The sequence below is a fragment of the Erithacus rubecula genome (assembly GCF_903797595.1).
Source record: "Erithacus rubecula genome assembly, chromosome: 4".
NCBI classification, from domain to species: domain Eukaryota; kingdom Metazoa; phylum Chordata; class Aves; order Passeriformes; family Muscicapidae; genus Erithacus; species Erithacus rubecula.
The window spans coordinates 11633035-11653458 of record NC_136686.1 but is presented as its reverse complement, the minus strand read 5'-3'; the positions used below and the strand labels follow the sequence as shown (position 1 = coordinate 11653458).

General features: G+C 38.2%; 1 protein-coding gene across 1 annotated transcript in view; it reads right to left on the bottom strand.

The window, feature by feature from the left end:
* PHF21B (PHD finger protein 21B) overlaps nucleotides 1-20424 on the bottom strand; it is a 161514-nt gene that overhangs the window by 12695 nt on the left and 128395 nt on the right. The window contains 4 exon segments of the mRNA XM_079304808.1: nucleotides 1715-1791; nucleotides 7739-7790; nucleotides 13420-13542; nucleotides 15883-16233. Of these exon segments, the coding sequence (XP_079160934.1) occupies nucleotides 1715-1791; nucleotides 7739-7790; nucleotides 13420-13542; nucleotides 15883-16233 (603 nt within the window).

Below are 20424 nucleotides of genomic sequence, written 5' to 3'. Positions count from 1 at the left end.
AAAATAAAATGGCATCTCATTTTTTAAAGAACAAAGACTTGAAAAGAAAAAGCACACCATTCAAGAGACAGCTTAAGACCATGATCACATTTTTGCAAACGAAGTTAGTATCAGCACTACAAATGCTGAGCTCCTGCCATTTTGAAGAGTGTTGGCAAATAAAAAGTCTAATTTATATGCAATTTTAATTTAAACAATCATGAATTAAAGATCATTCAGTAGACTAAATTAAACTGCACCAAAATGCCTGAAATGCCACAAATACCTCAACTCACTGATTAGCAAATCAGTCTAAGCAGCTAATTGATCAGAGAAAAACCATCTGCCTCCATTTTACTTGAATGGCATTCCCCATGGTCAGTACTTAATGACAGCTCCTAATGACGACACAGCTGATCAGCCACAGGAGTCTTTCACAGACATTTCTTTCTCCGCACCATCCTTCACTTCAGCATATGCTTTTGAGAATAGATATGATGAGAAGTACGAACTAGGGGTGCAGCAGGCATCTTCCACCTCTGCTCCAAGGTAATAGAGTTTGTCTACCAGTATAGCTACAGCTACAAAACTCTGCTGCAAGTATTTTAATAATAAGGACAAAAATATCTAAGGAGCTACAGATTTAATGCTAGCAAGGCTAAAGTTCCTACCGTGTCAAATATTGCACATATGGACATCAGTATTTGCACTGAAGAAAACAGTTGAGAAATTCTGAAGAACTTAAGTGCCCAGATCTGCTCTGGAGTATAAAAATCTCCAATGCTTTCCAAATTGCAGCAGTGGGTTTCTTCTCAGCCTCATCTGTTTGCTGTCTTCCAACAAAGACAGAAATCTGAAATACTGGCACACCAGAAATTCTGCATCACTTATGCCTAAATAAAGAATCACTTTCCTTAGTCATAGAGGACTCAGAACAGAGAAGCCTTGCTTAAACAGAGAACTGGCTGCAACTGACTTTTATTTCAGTTTAATTTCATTTCAGAAAGTTCAGCCAGTAAACCCAAACGGTTCTGAAATTTTAAAGGTGAATTTTTAATTAGCTGAATAAATGCATATATGTTAATTTAGAAACAGAGAAAAAAATTCAGAAGAAGTTAAGTCTATTTATATGCTGCTTTTACACCAAGTTTGCAATCCAATATTATGCAGAACCAGATTCTGACACTACTGTAAATGCAACAGTGTAAGCATAATAGACAACAGAGATTATCCAGAGCATTTTACTTTTAATAATGAGTTATTATATTTATTATGCAGATTATGTACCCCTTGCAGACCACACTGATTCTTAAACCAACACACCCCTTTTATGAATGTCACTAATAAAAAAAGCAAAGACCTCCATTTATAATTTGGCATAAGATAAGAGAAATAGCAATACACATTTGAACATAATGCAGCACTTTGTTCTCCATTTATGATCTAAAGGGACTGCCTTTGTAGATAGAAGATTAATGAGATCCCACATTGATTTAGTCTTTTTGGCCTTTATTAAAATTAAGATGAATTCTTGTTTGGACCAAGTGATGTTGTGTGGTGAAAACCCGATGCTTAGCCACTGAGATGAGATATTTTCTTTCTTTCCTTTCTACATCAGTATCTCTTTACAAGTATTTGTGGTTCTGCATTCATATATATATTTGTAGTAAGAAACACTTAGACCTTTTTTTGATATGAAATAAAACTGTGGTAAAAAAAATGAATTATAAAGTACCTCTGATTCCAAGAGTCCACTGTAGGTTGGATTTGCTGTGCTTCTTCTCTTTCTTTCCTGACGCTTGCTCTGGATTTCTGTAACCATGGAAAGGAACATGAACTGTGTATTTTTCATTCATCAGGGAAAAATGTAGATATAACTTGTTAAGCAAGATGATCTTACCCTCAGCCCCTTGAGCTCTGTGCTCTGTTTAGTTTCTAAAGTATAACTGGGTTGCATCAGCATTGATATTTGCCACAGTTCAAGGTTTGACATTAATAAGCTTTTCCTTGTGAAAAGCATTTTTCACAGGCATTTTTTACTTTTTTTCCTTCAAGGTAGACTTCTGCTGCCCTACAAGAATTTTATTATGATCCCTTCAGTCACAGACTCAGCTAGCACCATCAGAGAGCCTTCAAAGGCTCTCAATGTCTGCTACTAACAGAAGGGAAGCATTTAAAGCAATTAAGACTTTAGTTCATATCATATGAAAGCCCAGAGAACCTTTTAAATTCAATTGACATTACTTTTCCTCCATGGAGGCTAGAAAAAGCATAGTTGAAATGGCACAGCTGGACTCAGTTCTAACCAGGGTGTGATGATTTATCCACCCAGAAGCATACAACTTCATAATACTGAGCTTGCAAAACGTCATTATGAATCCTATGTGTGTATATGTGTTCCTGAAAACACCAGCACACAGATGGACTCTTTGGACTGCAGCCCACTTCTCCCTTCCACTAAACTTCCACAATTCCCTTCAACTAAATGGTAACACCTACTGAAGGTGGTACATGCTGAGGACTGTGTTTAGCAACCATGTGCACAATTCTTTAAACACAGAGAGGGAGAAGATCACTCAGCCACAGAAATCTGTAGGTTTAATGTTACTTTGATCTGAGCTGAGATTTGCATCATATGGAATTTTCTTTTTCCAGCTCTTGACATCTGTTCAGAATGCTGAAATTATTGCAAGCATGTATTTTGAAGCCTATTATTTTGCTTATAAACCCCAGACGCAAGGAGAGCCACAGCATGACATGAAATGTGTGCTCTATTCCAAAATACTTCCTATGTGAATATGGTAAGGTAAAGTTTAGGCTCTGCTCTGAGGTACCAGAGAGATCTTGTTAGTCTAAATTCCCCCGTGGTGGTGATACCTCTGTTCTGCCTTGCTGTCTCAGAAGAAGAGGAACTGGCAGGAGCACAGAGGCCCCGGAGCATATGCAACAGAAACTCAGGACACCATCTGATTATGCAGGAGGTCTGGTGTCTTTCCTCAATGTCTGAGCTAAAGAGGTCTATCTCGGAACTCTCTCAGCACCAGAAAATGACCTTCAGTGAGCAAGACCTCCCACTTGTAATCCAACAATAAGATACAGCTCAGCTTTCAGGGTGTTTATGATACTTGAAAACTGGATCCCCAGCAGTCGGTTCTGGTTTCCAGCACCCTTTTCACACTTTCCTGGTTTCGAACACCCAAGTGTTGATCATTTCCATATGCCATTTTAAGCATTACTACAATACAGGGTGTCAGTATTTTTGGTCGTGTCTTGAACACGGTGTCCCTAGAGACGAGGCCAAAACTTTGTACAGGTTTTGTACTGGCCTGACTTCCAAGATAAGGATTTAAAACCTTTCCTTCTCAAAAGACTGTTGGCTAAGCCACTGTTCTTGGAGGTGAGGGATGCATCAGAAGGAAGCTAGATGGACAAGAAAAACAGGAGAGCAACTATAAGCTGGGTTTTCTTTGGCACAGGGACATGTCACCTCTCATGTTCAGAAGGTGTCTTCTCCTTAAGCAGTTCAAATAGCACAGGCAGGCTGCTGTTCACATCCTGACATAAGCTGTCACATGCTGCCATGTGACTCAAGGGGCTGCACAGAATCTCACCACCAGTGGACCTGCACTGAGATGTGAGATAAATGCCTCGGCTGTAACCACTGTAGTAGCACCATATTAACATCCTCCACACTATGCAGATTCCAAAACACAGGATCGTGTCTGGGAAGCAGTTCTATCCTATTGTGAAAATGCTTCCTATGAAATGCTCATGTGTCTGTGCTGAAATATCCATCCCAAAGCTCCCAGGGGTTTTGAAAGCATCTAAAGGGAATTATGCATCAGCAGCAGGATGAGTACTACATGTCTGTCAAAGCCACAGAAAAGAAATGTTCTTGATAAGGGAAATGTTCTAAAGGTCAAAGATAACAGAGATGTCACAGCAGAGGAACCTTGGTGCAGCAATGAAACAGAAGAAGTGGCCCTCTGCTGACTCTTTATTTTGGTCTCAGCAGTGTGAGCTGGAGCTGAGGCTCTTGCAGCTGGGCTCAGGACCCTTATCAGTGAATTCAGGACTGTCATGGTAGTGCACAGAAAAAAATTGGACTGAGGGCAGGCTTGGTCTTCCAGAAGTGGTTACAGGGATAGAAAAATTTTGACTTTCAAAGGCCCAGAAAAAGAAACAGAGAATTCAATGCAGCAGAGTTTTCTTTGTATGTAACTGGGGCAAGCATCTCATAAAAGGACAGTGATGGATCTGTTCTCTCTGCTCTTCGTGGTCCCAAGTTATACAGAAAATTTCTTTGGTATGTGCTCTCATCAAAGTAACAGAAAATATCTAGTGGGGTCTGAATCACACATATGGCAGATACTGGGAATGCAGCTTTGGAAGAGGCATTGCTATGGTACAGAGATAAGAGCTGGCAGGGAGGAAAAGTAATAGCAGTGGGAATAGATAGAAGAGAGAGAGAGAGAGAGAGAGAGAGGGAAGAATGAATGGAAACAGCTCGAGGTGTACAACACCCTGTGCAGACATCAGGGAGGGAGAGCATTTTCTGTATAGAAACAAAAATACTATGCATTTATGTACATCTAGAGTGGTTATGTCAATAATTACACCTAGACAGAGCAAAAGCATACACTGGTGTGCTATATTTTGTTACTTGTTACATCTGCTTAAAAAGTATTTTGTACTTTTCAGAACAGGGTGCAATAAAGTTAAATTTGTTTTAATTGATGATATAATAAATATTTCAGAAATCTAGATGGATCAAGACATGCATTTTTAGAATGACCTGAACTAAAGGTCCTTCTTTTAAAATTTTGTTTTCTACATTTTTTTGCACAATTGTAATGCTAAAAGGTATTCTTATTAGTGTAGAGAAAGAGATTCAATATGTTACAACCATGCATCACAGAATTGAGCTATCTTATTCCTTAGATTTTAAATATATATATAAAAAAATAAAAATAGAAACCAAACAGGAAAAATTAAACTGTTATACATTTGACAAAGATGAATGAAGACAGCTTTATGTTGGAGGCCAACCTCCAATGAGCTGCTGCCTTCACCAATAAGCACTCTGCATGGTCATTCTGTGAGGCCCATGATGGCAATTTATCTTCAGGGAAAGCTGTACCCTGCAGACTGTCTCTGTGGAAGCAGCTGTGTTCATTTACTGGTAAAGATGCCTTACACTCAGGCTCTGCAGAACAGAGGTCTTTTCTCAGGCAGGGAATGCTCATGTGGAGATTAGGTGAAAAAACTTCTAGGCAGATAGAGAAATCCACACAGAAGTGCATTCAGCCCTTCAACAGAAAATTAATGAATAAAATTTAGAAAAACACTAACACTGTGAATTAAATATACCAAATGAATAAGCTTTTAATGCTTATTCCAACTTTTATCCAATCTGGATATAGTTAAATTAAAAAAATGTGAAATTGAGAAATAATCAGAAGTTTTAAAATAAACTGAACTGTGTAATGACCACTGCTTCCTGATAAATAGTAATGACTGATAACTATGAATATGACAGAGCAGTAAAATAATAACCTTTAGGATGTGAAAGATATAAGGACATTTTTGACAGTTGTAATCACCAATTCTGATGAAGAAATACTCTTTCCATAGTAAATAGCTCTTTGTTGGAACCATTTATTTAATGCTAGAAGGAATATAAAAAGTGAATTCGTCTTCAAGAATTGATTCTGCATGGTGAGTGTTGTAGCAGTTCGGTTTAAAATGTGTGTCTCCATATTTTGTGTAGAATAGAGTAGAGCACTGCCTGGCGTTTTGAACATAAGCAATATATCCACACAAACAATTTATTAGTTCCAATAAAATCAAAGATTATAGAATTATTCAAAATTAAATCCTCTCTATTGTAAGCATAATTTGTACTTCCACACAACTTCGAAAGGTATCCTGTTTTCCTTACACAAAGAAATCAAGAACCAGTCATCATTTGTACTTTCTTGGATTATAAATCTTCTCCCCAGATTGTTGCAGCTTTTTGATTTCCATTTCAATCAATTACCATTAAAGGATTAAAAATTATGAAGGCTTAAAATTTCTTTAAACTGCTTCAAATTCTCAGTCACTGGGACATTAAATAATTTTCTAAAATGCAGATTTAAAAAGACCAAAAAGACCCACAGGCAACAAGACCCACAGGAAACTGGCTGCATATACTGAGGAGACATTACAATTCAGAAGTATTTTCTCACCAATTCACAACTTGTCTTAAAACCAAAGAACTGGAAATCTTAGTAAAAAGAATCAAGCTAAAAATGGTAGATACCTTGAGATAACAAGGTAGCTAAGCATGCTCCTGAGTCTAAAGCACATAAAAATTGAACTCAGTGCACTGGAAATTCCAGCTAACTATGGTCCATGGCATGTGTGGCAAATATTAACTGCCGTTAACACTTTATGTGATCAAGAATCACTGTCAGCTGACACAGACACCAGCTTTCTCTCCTTTTACTGGTGGAATCACACCAACTTGTTGTAGCTGAGTTTGTAACTAAAACCAAACAGGGTGCAGATCTTTTCTTAAAAATATCTGCATCGTCTCTGTCCATGAGACCTATTCTGCCACCTCAACTTGTCTCACACCAGTAGCAAATTTGCTAAACAAACTCCTTTTTCCCCCCTCTCATCTATAATTTCAGAACAACAAAGCTGAGGCAAAGAAAGATACAAATCTGCTAACTCTTGCAAGCTATTTTGGAAGGATGGAGAAGATAACTGAAAACTATGTGATACTGCATTTAGCTTATGTGCAATATTTGTTTGAAGTCATATTCAGGAGCTTGGGAAGACATGATAGAGACTCTCATTCAAACACAGGATTAGATGTGAGATTTGTTAAGTTTTTTGGCTAAGTGGGGAAGATGGAGGGAAGGAAATCTTTGTGAGAAATAGTCTTAAGTAAGTAAAATCTTGTGAAACAAATCCCAGACTTTCACCACTATTTTGCACATTGTTCTGTGGAACTCTAGAGATGACAGACAATCCACTCAAAAATTGGAAGTCCATCTTACATGGGAGAGAGCAGAGAGCACTTGCTGCATATCTGGGCAAACTCTTTGAACCTCACAGATCTATCAACCAGGTCAGTGGTGGTCAGAGCCTTTGCAGGATTTTTGTTTCGCTATTTCCTCCAGTTGTTAACATGTTTTAAAGGACCATAATGACTGAGTGAGTCCAAATACCAGCCTGTGTCAAGCATGCTAGTGGCTGGCTGCCGGGCCAATCCTCATGACCCTTGAGCTGTGCATGGGATGGGAGGCAGGGCTCAGCAAGCTCACCCACTATTGTGAGACTAAAAGGCAGAATTGTGCAACGATAACATTTCATCTGATTTTTTTCATTTTCGTATTTCCAGTTTTCATGCTCTTCAGAGGATGGGAGAAGGAAAAACTGAGAGGGAATCTTGTTGATGTGTATAAATATCTGCAGGTAGGAGTCAGAACATGGATGAGGCTGTGCTCCATGGTGCCCACCAACAGGACAAGAGGCAACATGCAGAAACTGATGCTCAGGAAGTTCCTCCTGAACATGAGGAAAAACTTCTTTTCCAAAAGGGTAATAGAACACTGAGCAGATTGCCCAGAGAGGCTGTGGAATCTCCTTCTCTGGAGAGATTTGAGAGCCATCTCAACACAATCCACAGTAATGTGCTCTGGCAGAGAAGCCAACAGAAAAAATTTCACTCAAAAACTGAACTGTAAATCAACATATGCTTTCTTACCTTCCAAATGTTCTGTTGTAACCAGTCCAAGTGCTACCATGAAGGCAATTTTCTAAGGAAGAAATAAATGCGTAAGATTTTCTACGATAATAATTATGGTGAGAAAATAAATAAAATTAGCATTGACAGAATAAATCCAGTAAAACTTTCAGAAATGCACGTATTTGAATGCATAGCAATGTAAAGAACTTTAACTGAAGATTTGCTTGGAATATGCCTGGTTCTCCTAGGATGACTACATAAACTCTAGCAATTCAAAAATGTCTGAAGTCAATGCTAAATGACTACTGATCTAAAACAGCACATGACCAATATTCAGTCAATTCAACCAGTTCAATTTCACATTACTAGCTGGATTGTTACTCCATTCTTTAGCAAAGTAATTTTGTATTATTTTTACAATTTGGACATGGCATACTGCTTTTATCAGATATGAGCAAGCTACATGAAGTGAAACACATATGAACTGTACAATACTAAACAAGATATCAGAAGCATATTGAAAGTTCCCTGCCATAAAAAAAAAAAAAAAAAAAAAAATCAGAAATTTCTCTTCCCCAGATATAAAAATAACATTGTGTGCATGGATTGTGAAGATGTATACTGATCCAACATTTTTTCTCAACGGAGAGTGAAAAAAAAATCTCCCACTGACGATGGTGAACTCATTTTGCAGTGAGGAATCTGATCTAAATTATTACTCACAAGTCTTCTAAACTATACATGCACAAAACATATCCACATATTAAAAATCTCCAGAACATGCTGATGCAGTGATAGGAAAAGTATTAGAGCAAATTTTAAATATTCTGTCAGTGATTTCTCACTGGAAAATTTTTCCTTGCAGAAAGGTTTTGCTAAAGCTTTTATTGCATATTTTTGATGAAAATGAAAAGTACGCTGTGTTGTTCCAAGGCCAAACTAAACTGAATGCCTTGGTTTTCAGTCACATTTGTGGTACTTGTGGGACTTTGGGAGGTCTCCTCTTCCTGCTGTGCTGACCAATCTTGTTGGATCTGGTTACCCAAGGGGCATTTTCATGAGGTTCAATTCCACAGGAGAAACAGTCTGACTATGAAACTCAAGCTCTTGGGGAATCCAAGCAAGCAAAGCCCACAATCCAACCCTGAGGAAGTGTACAAAAACCATAGGAAGATGCAATTATTATACCTCAAACAAAATGTTTTTATTCAAGTCCAATTAAAACACAGTGTTTGAGCAGTAGAAGGTCAAAACATTCTGTTTCATTCAAAGCGTGTCAGGAGAACACATTTCAACACTTCCAAGTCAAAATTTGTCTGACCTTCTTGTTTGTGAAAGCCTGATGATTCAACATCTCATTTCAGTTCAGGATAAAATCAACTAGTAAGTCATCAGAACTACAATTTCCCTTGCAATTCTGACTTTCACTAAGTGAATCTGTGAAAGTTAAAACATCCTCATTTTGTAGATGAAAAAATCTAACTATTGGGTGAGTTCATCAAAATGAGAGGGTTAGGATTGGACATCTCTATGACTCATGCAACTGTGAAAATACCTTTGCCAAACACCCATGTAAGAGAGGAATATTTCCTTTCCACAACCTTGGGAGATTCTTACTCTCTGAGTAGATTAAAAAGTGGTGGTGTAGAATTTCCTCACTGGCAATTTAAATATATATTCTCACTGTATTTCTGCCTTCCATATCTATGGTAATTACACACAAGTATCATTTGCATGTCAGACCTTGATGTTCTCTTCTCACAAGCCTGAAACACCAGCCAGGCACAAGTGGGGGCAAACACCTGAAGGAAAAGATGGACATTTGATCCACTGTACAGATATGAGAAGAAAATTAGTCAATGAGTAGGATTCACCTCAGCCTTATCAAAAAGTAAAGGTGGCAGGACACTTCTCAGCACTGTGAGCAAAAGTAATAACAACTTCTAGGGAAAGAGCCAGAAAGCTGGAATGGTTAATGTGTGTTTTCACAATGGAGTGCAGAATTCCTACAATATCTCAACATTAAACTGTAGGGAAAGCACATATTTTCTGATGCCTCAACTGAAATTATTTTGTACTAGCATGTTTGCTAAACAATTTCCTCTCTTCATTCTGAAATTGTTTGAATACGTATCTAACTAAATGTAATGACAATATACCTGCTTAAATTATGAAGAGCCATCACAAGTGGACTTGACAATTGTCTCATTATTAAACACAGGAAGTGTTAGCTTTTATAGGGAATTGAAAGATTGTTCCTTTAAAAAAATCCCAGTACAAGCCATATTCTTTTGAAGAAGCATATTATACTAATAGCCTACTTGTTTTTGTGGGTTTTGCTATTTCACACCCCTGCAGATCATTGAATTCAACTCAAAATATGACTTCCACTGCAAAATTTTCCTTTCAGATATCACAAGGTCAATTTTTTCTCCTCTGTACAGGAAGCTGCAAAAACAACACTTCATTTTCTCCAGATTTTCAATCCAGGGTTAATATTAGCATTAAATTCACAATTGCCATGTGTCTCTCTTGTGCTTAGGAAGGATTAGAATGCCATTAACTAAATAACCAGCATTTATGGCAGTAATTTTTCTTTTAGATAAAAACATTTTAGAATGAAAATGTTGTCAGATTGTTTGCTATTATGAATTTTTAAATTATCAAAATGTTTTTGGCAGAATTCTGTTTCTTTCCATGTTGAACTTAGGTCTCTTTAAGAAAAAAGTAAAATATTAACCCGTCCTTCTTACCTTCCCTCAAACAAACTCCCCTGTCTTAGGTTGAAATACAGGATGTGACCAAAAGTATGTATTGTAACACCATCTGTTGAAACCAGGTGGGGCAGTGATCCTTATCTCTGTGAGAAATATTATCTGCTAATGGGCCATCTTTAATACCAGGTGGGGCAGTCATCTTTATCTTTTCCACAACCCATCTTTCCTTCAGGAAAATACCATGTACCAATGGGCCATTAAGTCCCACTGTATGACTGATAAAATTATATCATCCCATTGGGAGATGCTCCAGCCAGGGGGAGGAGCCAAAATTTGCCTCTCTAGATTAAAACTGAGATTTTGTACACCAAAGTAGCCTTCTTTCCACTGAATTCCAGAGGAAAGCTGGATCTTTCCACATCATCCCTGGACCTTCAGAGGAAAACTGCACCCTTCTACATAACCACTGCTCCAACTGAACCATATCTGCCACTGCAGGAGGACTGCAGCCACCATTGAATGCTACCAACACCCTGACTGACGGGGTGTCAGGTTGTATTCTGACTCTGTCAGGGTTGGGACTGTTCTTTGTAATACTGTATTTCTATTTTAATTTTCCTAGTAAAGAACTTTATTGTTCCTATTATTCCTATTATTTATTATTCCTGTTATCCCTATTTCCCATATCTTTGCCTGAGAGTCCCTTAATTTCAAAATTGTAACAATTTGGAGGGAGGGGGTTTACATTCTCCATTTCAAACAGAGGGTCCTGCCTCTCTTAGCAGAGATCTGTCCTCTAAACCAGGACATGCCCCCAAACAAATGAACAAAAAAACCCCAGAAAACAATGTCCAAGGCATTTTCTCCCCAGAGGAGCAGTTCCCCTTTGTAATGCCTTCACTTCTTGACAGAAGCGATCCTGGTGGAAGAAGGCCCATCATGGATCCATCATTGTTCTTCATCCCCAGCCAAGCAGAATCACCAAGCCAGCAGCTAAAGACAGTAATTGTCCTCACTCTTCTCTGTTTGTTCATGTACACTCAGTAAATGCATGTGGGAATCCTGGTTACTGGTAAGTCTGGTTATTTCTAATTAGCTTGTTCCAAATCGTCAGTGTAATTTTTTAAATCCCAATCTCTCCAGCTAAGTTCTACACAGAGCCGTATTGGAGTTCCTGCCTCAGTTTTGTGCTTTGAGGATAAATAAAAGTGAGAAGCGCCTTGAGTGCCTATTTTCTTTTTAAAAATACCATGTTGTTTTTGCTTTAAATTTAATCATCTGTTTACAAGCCATGAGTGCTTATAGAAATACACAGTATGCCTCTCATGAAGCAAAACAAAGATTTTCATAAAAGCATTTAGTTTTGTAATTACATGTTCTATTTATGTCATTACATGTATTTATACTAATTATGATGCTAGTTCTAATTGCACTAATTGCATAAATACATGATAATCAACTAAAGTTTACTTTCAAAGAACAAAAGAAATTTACTATAGCCCTACCTATTTATGGCTGTGCAACAAATCTATGAAAAGAACAGTCATACTTAAGGGCATAGTGTCAACACTCTACCCAGAAAATTAACGATTTTTGAGACCTCCAGTAAATGGGATAGGAACAGTGTCTGTGGCTGGAAAAAGGCTGTTGAGACATTCTAGTTAGTGATGTAATGAAAATCTTACATTTTTAAATCCCATACCGAAAGTGTGGGCCCAGTCCAATTGCTTCCTCCTGCATCTCTCTGGAAGGCTTTTATTCAATATGTTTTCCATGGGAAAAAGTTACAGGCAAAGAAAAATTGATGTCTTTTCTTAGCATTCTGTTTCTAAGAAGGGTCTATTGGCCTTTCTGCCCGTAAGGTGCTATAAAATAAATAAGCTTTTGGAAATACCTGCTTAAACAAAACAGGACTCTACAGTCCCATCATTCAGTGGTAGTGAAGATTCATATAATGGTCAGATTTTAAACTTGGGAGGTTTCCCAAGCATAGTTGTGCAGAGCTTCTACACAGAGATGTGATATTTTGGGATAAAATATTTATCCTTAACACTGTTTAATGATATGAACCTCTTAAAATGGTAAAACAAATGACCACCTACATGCCTCAAGTAACACAGATTTATATTATAATAATCCTCTTAAATCTACAACTTTAACTACTACAACTGCTTTTGTGCTACAGAATTATTAGACTAGTGAGGTTCAAGATTTCACAGGAGCTGAGCATTTCCTCAGAATGAGTAGATTCAGTCTAACCTCAGTATAACTTCTCAAATTGCCCTAAAATTACACCCAATCTAATGTGAACATATCCAGTCAAAACCAAAAATGTCTGTTAGAGATACCCTATTTCTAAAAGGACTTGTAGCTTATAGTTCTAATTTAAATCAAAAGCATTATTCACAAAATAAATTTAGTCTCATTACCTGCTTTCTACTCTCTTACTCAATTTAAAGGATTTTAATGTATTTCAGACTAGAATCTGTGTACATGTGAGCAGATATATATGCAGCAAGCACAGGAAACTATTAATGCAATCTAAAAATTGCAAGATTCATTACAAAGAAGATATTAAAAGCTCAGTTTACAAAAGAAATGTTAATTCCACCTCATACACAGCCTCTAAATCTGATGCTACATGTTTGATACCATAAAAGAAAATATCTTAAGCTTGTATACAACTTTCACAAGAAATCCAGCTACAGCCATGGGGTTCCTAGATTATTGTGAGACCTCTAGGTATTATAAGACCTCCAAGTCTTATATTTTGTGAGAGTGGAAGGTTTGAATGGTGTAAACCAAATTTGTCAGGGCAGGGATATTTCCCTGATTGCAGAGATTGAGAGGAGAAATGAAAAGCTGGCAGAACCACAAGCACAAATAAAGTAATTGTATATGCACACAGAAGAATGCTTAGATTTGGCCCCCATAACTTAACCATATTGTAGCTCATTTATTAAAAAAACCCCAAAACCTCACCGCTGGATTTTCCTCTTTTTTCTTTTTGGTAGCAGGCAGTCCCTGAGCTGACTCTTCAGGAGGCTTCTTTGTCTCCACTTTACTTTCTGTCTGGGTTTGGACTTGAGGTTGAATAATGATAACCTAAAAGACAATGTACAAATAAGAAAATTCACTATATGAAACTGGATTTTTCTGCCTGAAACCTTTGAATTCTCTTTGAAGGATTACTTGATACCCTACAAATAAGAAATGTAAATCACAAGTCAAAAAGCATAAAACAATAGGAAACCTAGGTTAAGGTCCTAAATCCATACTTAAGTTTCTAAAAATTCTTATTGGTGCATTATAAACCTGCTGCAGCCTAAGTCACTTAATCAGTGCCTCTGAAAATAAGGGCACTTTCGATTTAGAGGACTTGTGAAGGTGGCTGAGAAGCCATGCTTTGTGGAGTTAGTGATTTTAGGTCTTCTCCTTTGATTTTATTTTGTGTACAAGTAGAAGCGATGAGAATACTAAACTGTCAAACCCAATTTGATCTCAGTCGTACCTGTGTTATTTCAGAGTAAATATATGGGGATGGGAAAAAAGGTGCTCTGCATACAACTGGGACCAGACTTCAGTCCTCAGCCTTTATATATTATAAGCAGGGGATGTCCAGTTTCCATAAACTAAATATGTGTTTTAAATTAATATTATGTCTTGTTTAGAACCTATAGAAATTAGGACACCGATCTCATTCACGCATTTACAGTAGTATCATAATTACCACATGAAGATTTACACTATGTAGGTCACATTATCTAGAGGCTATTAAATTAAAAGGAATTAATTTCTGCCCATAGAATTACACATATGACTTAATATGTATAATCAAAAGGACTGTGCAAGCTTCAAAAGGACTTCCCAAGGATTATCACCTTCTAGATAAAGATTATTAGATTTGAACATAGGCATTTTCCATCTACTTCATCACTAATTTTCAATCAATGTAATTTAAGTATTTGATACATTATCTCAACTCAGTCACTCTAGAAGATTCAAGAGCAAAAAAATGAATGGTTTTCTGAGCCAGCAGTCATTTTAAGTAAGAGAAAAATAATTTATGTCAAAGAAATCAGGAAGAGATGTTTGCTTTTGTTTACCTCAAAAGCCATCCTACATCATATATATTTTTTTAGCACTGTATGAGAACCTGTGCTGCCAACAAGACCAAAAGTAGCAGAATCCCACTAATAAATTACAGTGAATGCCTGCTGGGTACATTAGCAGTCTGTATGGAATCTGTCTCTGTTATTCTCTGTTATAAGAGTTGTGAAGTTCTTGCATTCCAATGCTGAAAAGCAGTACAATGATGAAACAAGTAATTCATGGCTTGAATTTTTCTTTCTACTGACTCATCTCCTGGTCAGTTCTGAAACCTTGAGCTTTCATTTCATTTGGTCTAGAAGAACAGAAGGGAATCTCTGATTATTTTATGTACTCCCTGGGGTCAGTCAACAAATCTAGTATCACTGCATCATTGAAGAGGGAATCCATAGGAAATTTGAGCCTGTACAGAATTCAGGGATTTTATTAGTGAAGATTGGCTTAAGGAAAGAGAAGTTCATATGGTCACATCAGTCCACATAATGATGTGTTTGGTTCCCATTAAAAAACAGGATTGTACACAGATAAAAGTCTATTAGCCTGTATGTGTCCCCTTTTTGGGACAATGTGAAGAATTTTCCCATTGCTTTCTGATTATTTTGAGAACAGGTGCCTTGGATTTTAGCTTTAGCTTTGCTGTCTGGTATGTAACTCTGAAACTTCAAATTAGTTGTTAGTAAGTTCTCTTTGCAGGGTAGTTAGACACAACAATCCCTTCCCAGCAAGAGAATCAAGACACCCGGTACCCAAAAAGCATAAATGGCAAAGGGAAGGGGCAAGCCAGGGGGTTGAGACTTCATAACCTGGGACTCTGGTTGGATAATTAACCCCAATATGTAGATGAACCAAAACTGATAAAGTGTAAAAACTCATGACTGTGTTCCATCTTGGATTTGACTTGGGTGTAGCCCTGGCTGGGCTCTTGCACTGCCCAAAATGTATCCTTTCACTAAGTACCTGCTTTATTCCTTTTGCTCTGTCTATTCTCTGTTCCAGGTCAGCCTTTCCAGGCATCAGCTCTGACATCCCACATGGGACCTCAAGGCATCTGTAAAACCCCTGGAATGGAGGAACACCCAGCTTCTGCTCCCCCACTCTTGCCAGCACTCCGAGGGGGCCCAGCAGCAGTCCAGAAGGTATCAGAGCCCAAGAACCCTTAGGACTGGTAAAGAGACGTGAATAATTGGATAAAAGTGGTTTGTTTGTTTGTTTGTTTGTTTGTTTTAAAGGAACCATCAGAACTACTGACAGCACTGCACAGGGTATGCACTCCCAGGGCAATACTCTGCTCATACCTGCAGCACAGCTGCTGTGTTTGCTGCCCAGGGAACTCACCTTGCTGTCGGCACTGATGAGAAGTGGCTGCACTTTGATGCTGTCGTTGACTACGGAGACGGTGGCGCTGGTGCGGATCGGAGCTGTATTGCTGGGGGAAGTGGAAATGATGGCATAGGCTACACCGGCACCACTCAGAGGGGATGAGAGAGCTGCAGGCTCGGTGACACTTTGTGACTGGCTGTTGCGTGTCTGTACATGGCTGACGGTGTTGTTGGCAGTTGGGAGGGCAGGGCTAGGGTTTTTGATGCTCACTATGGTTGCCTTCTGGAAGGTGGGAGGCTGCTTGGAAGGTTGGTCTCTGCACGGGGAGATTGGGAGACTGTCTGGAATCAGGGTCTTTGGCCTAACCTACAAAAAGAGAGTCAGGCACATGAACAAACACCGCACACATGCCTTCTCACAGTAGAATCTCTAATTGCATTAACTCTGGACCAGAAGCATCTAGAAAAACAGAATGTAGCAACTGCAAGAAGTCAACCATTAATTTACTTGTAGATACATCAGCACTTCTCAATTGGGTAATTTTGAAGTTCTTAACTCACTGCAATGCTAAACAATAAATGAGAAGAAAGTCAAATCCTTACTTTGATTAGCATACATCCATACCAATGCTAGTCAAATCACATCCAGTGTGACAAGTCTAGACACTTCTCAGTAGGGATGAGTAAGCCAAAGCCTTTCTGGATAATGGAAAACCCAGGTGCAAAAATTTCCTTTTCTGAAGGACACAACACTTTTGCTATGAATTAAGGAAAAGGACCTGAATCATAAAGGGAGTTGTGGGAAAGCATTTACAGGGACAGTAAAGTACATGCTGGTGGATTGGAACTTTCTCACATGTTTAAGACATGCCATGTCAAATGGAGAGAAGATCAGCCACACAATCACTTAGCTCACAAAAAATAAATAAAATTAAGAGAGGGATACAAGAAACCACAACCACCAAACATCATATTTTGTTGCAGTAAATAAAGAGTTAACTTGCAGCTGTGGGAGGATGCAGGAGGCAGAGCCAGATCCATGAATGATAGCTGCAATCAGTTGTTTTCAGCTAATGTGATGAGTTTCCAGTTGTGTAAATTAACATCACCCTGTCAACATGGCTCTGCCTTAACAACATTTTAAGTACAGTTCCAGGATTGAAAATAAATAATTTAAACTACTTCACATGGAGTTAACTTCACTCCCAGCTTATTTGTTAACATAGCCAGATAAAACAGTCAGTTCCCTCTGTGATTATTTAGTCCTGTCACTCCTTGCACCTTCCATACTGTGAAACAAAATGACAAGTTCTAACAGACAAATATGGGAAACAGCTGCCTGTGTTACCACGCTGGAGTCTACGTGAGCCCTTCAAATGGTGCCGACTTCAATCTTGAGCCTAAGTAAGCAATTTATTGAAAACGCAGGGATTTACTAGTGATCAGAAAACCATCTCTCAAGGCTGGCCATCATCCCCTATCATGTCAAGGAGCCATACTCTTTTGTCCCCACAGCAAGTATTAAATACAACACTGGCTGTTGCAAGCTCTTTGTGTCTTGATGACTTGTCCCTCAAATGTTAATAGGACCCAACACCCATAAGCAGTGCAAAACTGGTATCAGAGGCACAGTCCTGCTCGGGACATTCACACATCCAGCAGTCATAGATGGAAAGGTAAAGAGGAGGTTTGCCCAAGGTCTTGCAGACTCGTGCAGAGCCAGGAAGCCACTGTGTTCCACTCACAACTTCAGGGTAACACTGGAAAGCCTCAGAGACCTGCTGGGAAATAATGCAAAACTACACAGGACTCCAATGAACCAAAAATACCCTGACAGTAACTGAAGGGTTCTTTGCTCATTTTCTTTATGCAATCACTTTGTGTAACAATTATCTGACTGGCTTAGTTAAGATACCAGACAAATACCTTGCTCAAGTAGTTTAAGGGAGAACTCTGTAATTAGCTTCATATCCATAATTAGTTAATGGTCTTATTTTCAAAAGTAGTGCACAAAACATTGGTTTAAACCCACCAGTTCAGTAGTTCTTCTAGCCAAAATCTGTCATGTAGTCATGCAGTCATGCACTGTATCTGTCACTCTTAATTGCACTTTTATACCTAATCAAAAGCCTGATTAAAACTAAATGCCTACATATATTCCAGCTATATAATTATCTTTTCTACTGCATGATGTAATACCTCAGTGAATCCTACACACCCATAATACACATCCTGCAAATTGTGGATGAACACATATTACCTCACTGTAAAATAAGCTAGTCCTGCACAGATAATTAAATAAACTTAATTTTCCAAAATACTAAATTCTTTATAAAGTGCTGCATACTGAAATTATCTGATAGGATTTACCAAAAGGGTACAGCACAGAGCATATGCTAGGCACTTTCTGCCACCGTGTGATACAGAAGAGGAATAGCTGTTTTCATGGGCTAAGCCTCTGCAAACTCCCTGCCAAGTTTACCTAACCCCGGGAGACCATAATTATTTGCAATTACAAAAAAATAAAAATGGGTAACTACAGAAACAAAAGTTTCAGGTGCTTCTGAGTTAAAGTTACAATAACTTAAAGTGAAATTAACATTTATTTCTAAGGCCTGTAAGTGTGAATCCAAAACAGAAAGCAAACATAGAAGCCCCTTGTGCTCTAACACCTATGAACATTCCCCTCAGAATAAAAACACTAAGCTTAAATATTTAATAAACAGCTACATGAAAGGCCTTTGGAAGAGTGTCACCTAAACCCCCAAACTGCTGCAGTTATTTGTGAAGATAAATGGCATCAGCTAGAAAAAGAAAAAAAAAAAAAGAAAAAAAGTAGCAAATTCCTTTCCCTCAGGGTGAAACCGTAGCTTTAATTTGGGAGACGAAAGGAGGACAAAGGCACTAGCAAAAGTTTGGAAGCTGGCAATCACTGAAGAAAAGGTAGAATAAAACTAGGGCAGAACAGGGACTACAGTGCACAACCATAGCATCAAAAAATAATTGTCTACTGGATGTAGCACAGGTTGGATGACACCAGTCCCTGTCACAAGAGTTACAGAAATAAAAGGTCCCAAAGTCAAGCAAAAGAGAAGAAGAGAAAGAAAAAGAGATAGCATGTACATTACCAAAAGAACACTTCAAATCTTGGCAAGTGTTGCAATTTTTAGAATTGACAAACAGACTAAAAATCCCATGTTTTGTCTCCCTCTGCTGTCAGTAGGAAGGAAAGTAGGGCTTAGGGTGGATGGGAAAAGGTATTCTAAAGATTTATTATAGTGGTCATTATTCTCTTTTAATTCTGTTAATAAATTTTTCTTTGTACCTTTTAAGTTTTGAGCCTGCTTTGCCCTTGAAGTGTTTTTGCTTAATCCTTATCTCACCTCAAAACCAAAAGCCTTTTGGATTCTTTCCTCCTCCTCTGCCAACTATAGCAGAGCAGAGTGAGTGAATGGTTTTTCATGGGTGGCGTGGCTTCTAGCTGGTGTCAAGCCCCGACAAACATAAAACTGTATTTTCACAGGAACTTGATTGACTTTTGCTAATGGACTGTGTATTTTCTGCCTTTATTTTCTGATTTGGGACTGCCACTATTGAATTGATGATTCATTAAGTGGCTCTTTTCCACTTGCAAAGGGGAAAAACTACCATTAAACCAACAAATAAAGATCAGTATTATTCAAAAATTAAGAAGCAGAGGTTGAAGTTGACAACGGTCTCTGAGGTTTTTTTACCTTCTGCACAACAATTCTGTCCTTGAACATGCAGTTGTCTTTGTGCCTCTGAGGAAAAAAAAAATCCTTATTCTTTAGGATTACAATAGGAGTATAAAAGATAGACTGATTATACACACCAGTCAATAACTTACTTTCATTTCCACTCTTTTCAGTATAACAAGTTAGCTTGCTTCTCTCACAGATACTCACCTATGATTAACTTCCTTCAATTTAAAGTGTCCATGAAACCTTTAGGCAAGAATGAGAGAAGACCTGTCTGCTTTCCTCCTGTCCAGATACTTCCTTAGACAAGCTCTGAACTAATCCACACAGTTGGTATTCACTGGACTCAAAATCTGGTGTCACATTAAAGACCATGGATGTCACTGCTTTGTATTGTCCATCACTTTAAGAGCTATTCCTGATTCTAGACAACAATAACATCACATTATGATGATTCAACCAGCCCCAACTCATTTACTAAATTAAAAAAGAAAGACAAAAACAATAATACAAGTAAGGACAAAAATAATTTCTGTCTGCTGATAGCCTAAGCAAGACACAAAATGCTGAGACACCAGGAGATAAAAATGAAGGGTCAGACAGCAGCAAAGCAAGTTCCTCCAAGCCTTTACTGAAGTCATACAAACAAAGAAAGCCTTCTTGTCCACCTGTTATTCACCCAGAGTTCTAATCTAGGCTTGTACAACTGGCCTTGCGATTCAGAGACACAGCTTAGTTGAGGTCTAGGCCAGACATGGATCGGAAGTCACAACTTTCACATGGATAAAAATGGCATCAGTGGAGAGAGGGGAAATTTCTTATCAGCAGCACTTGACATG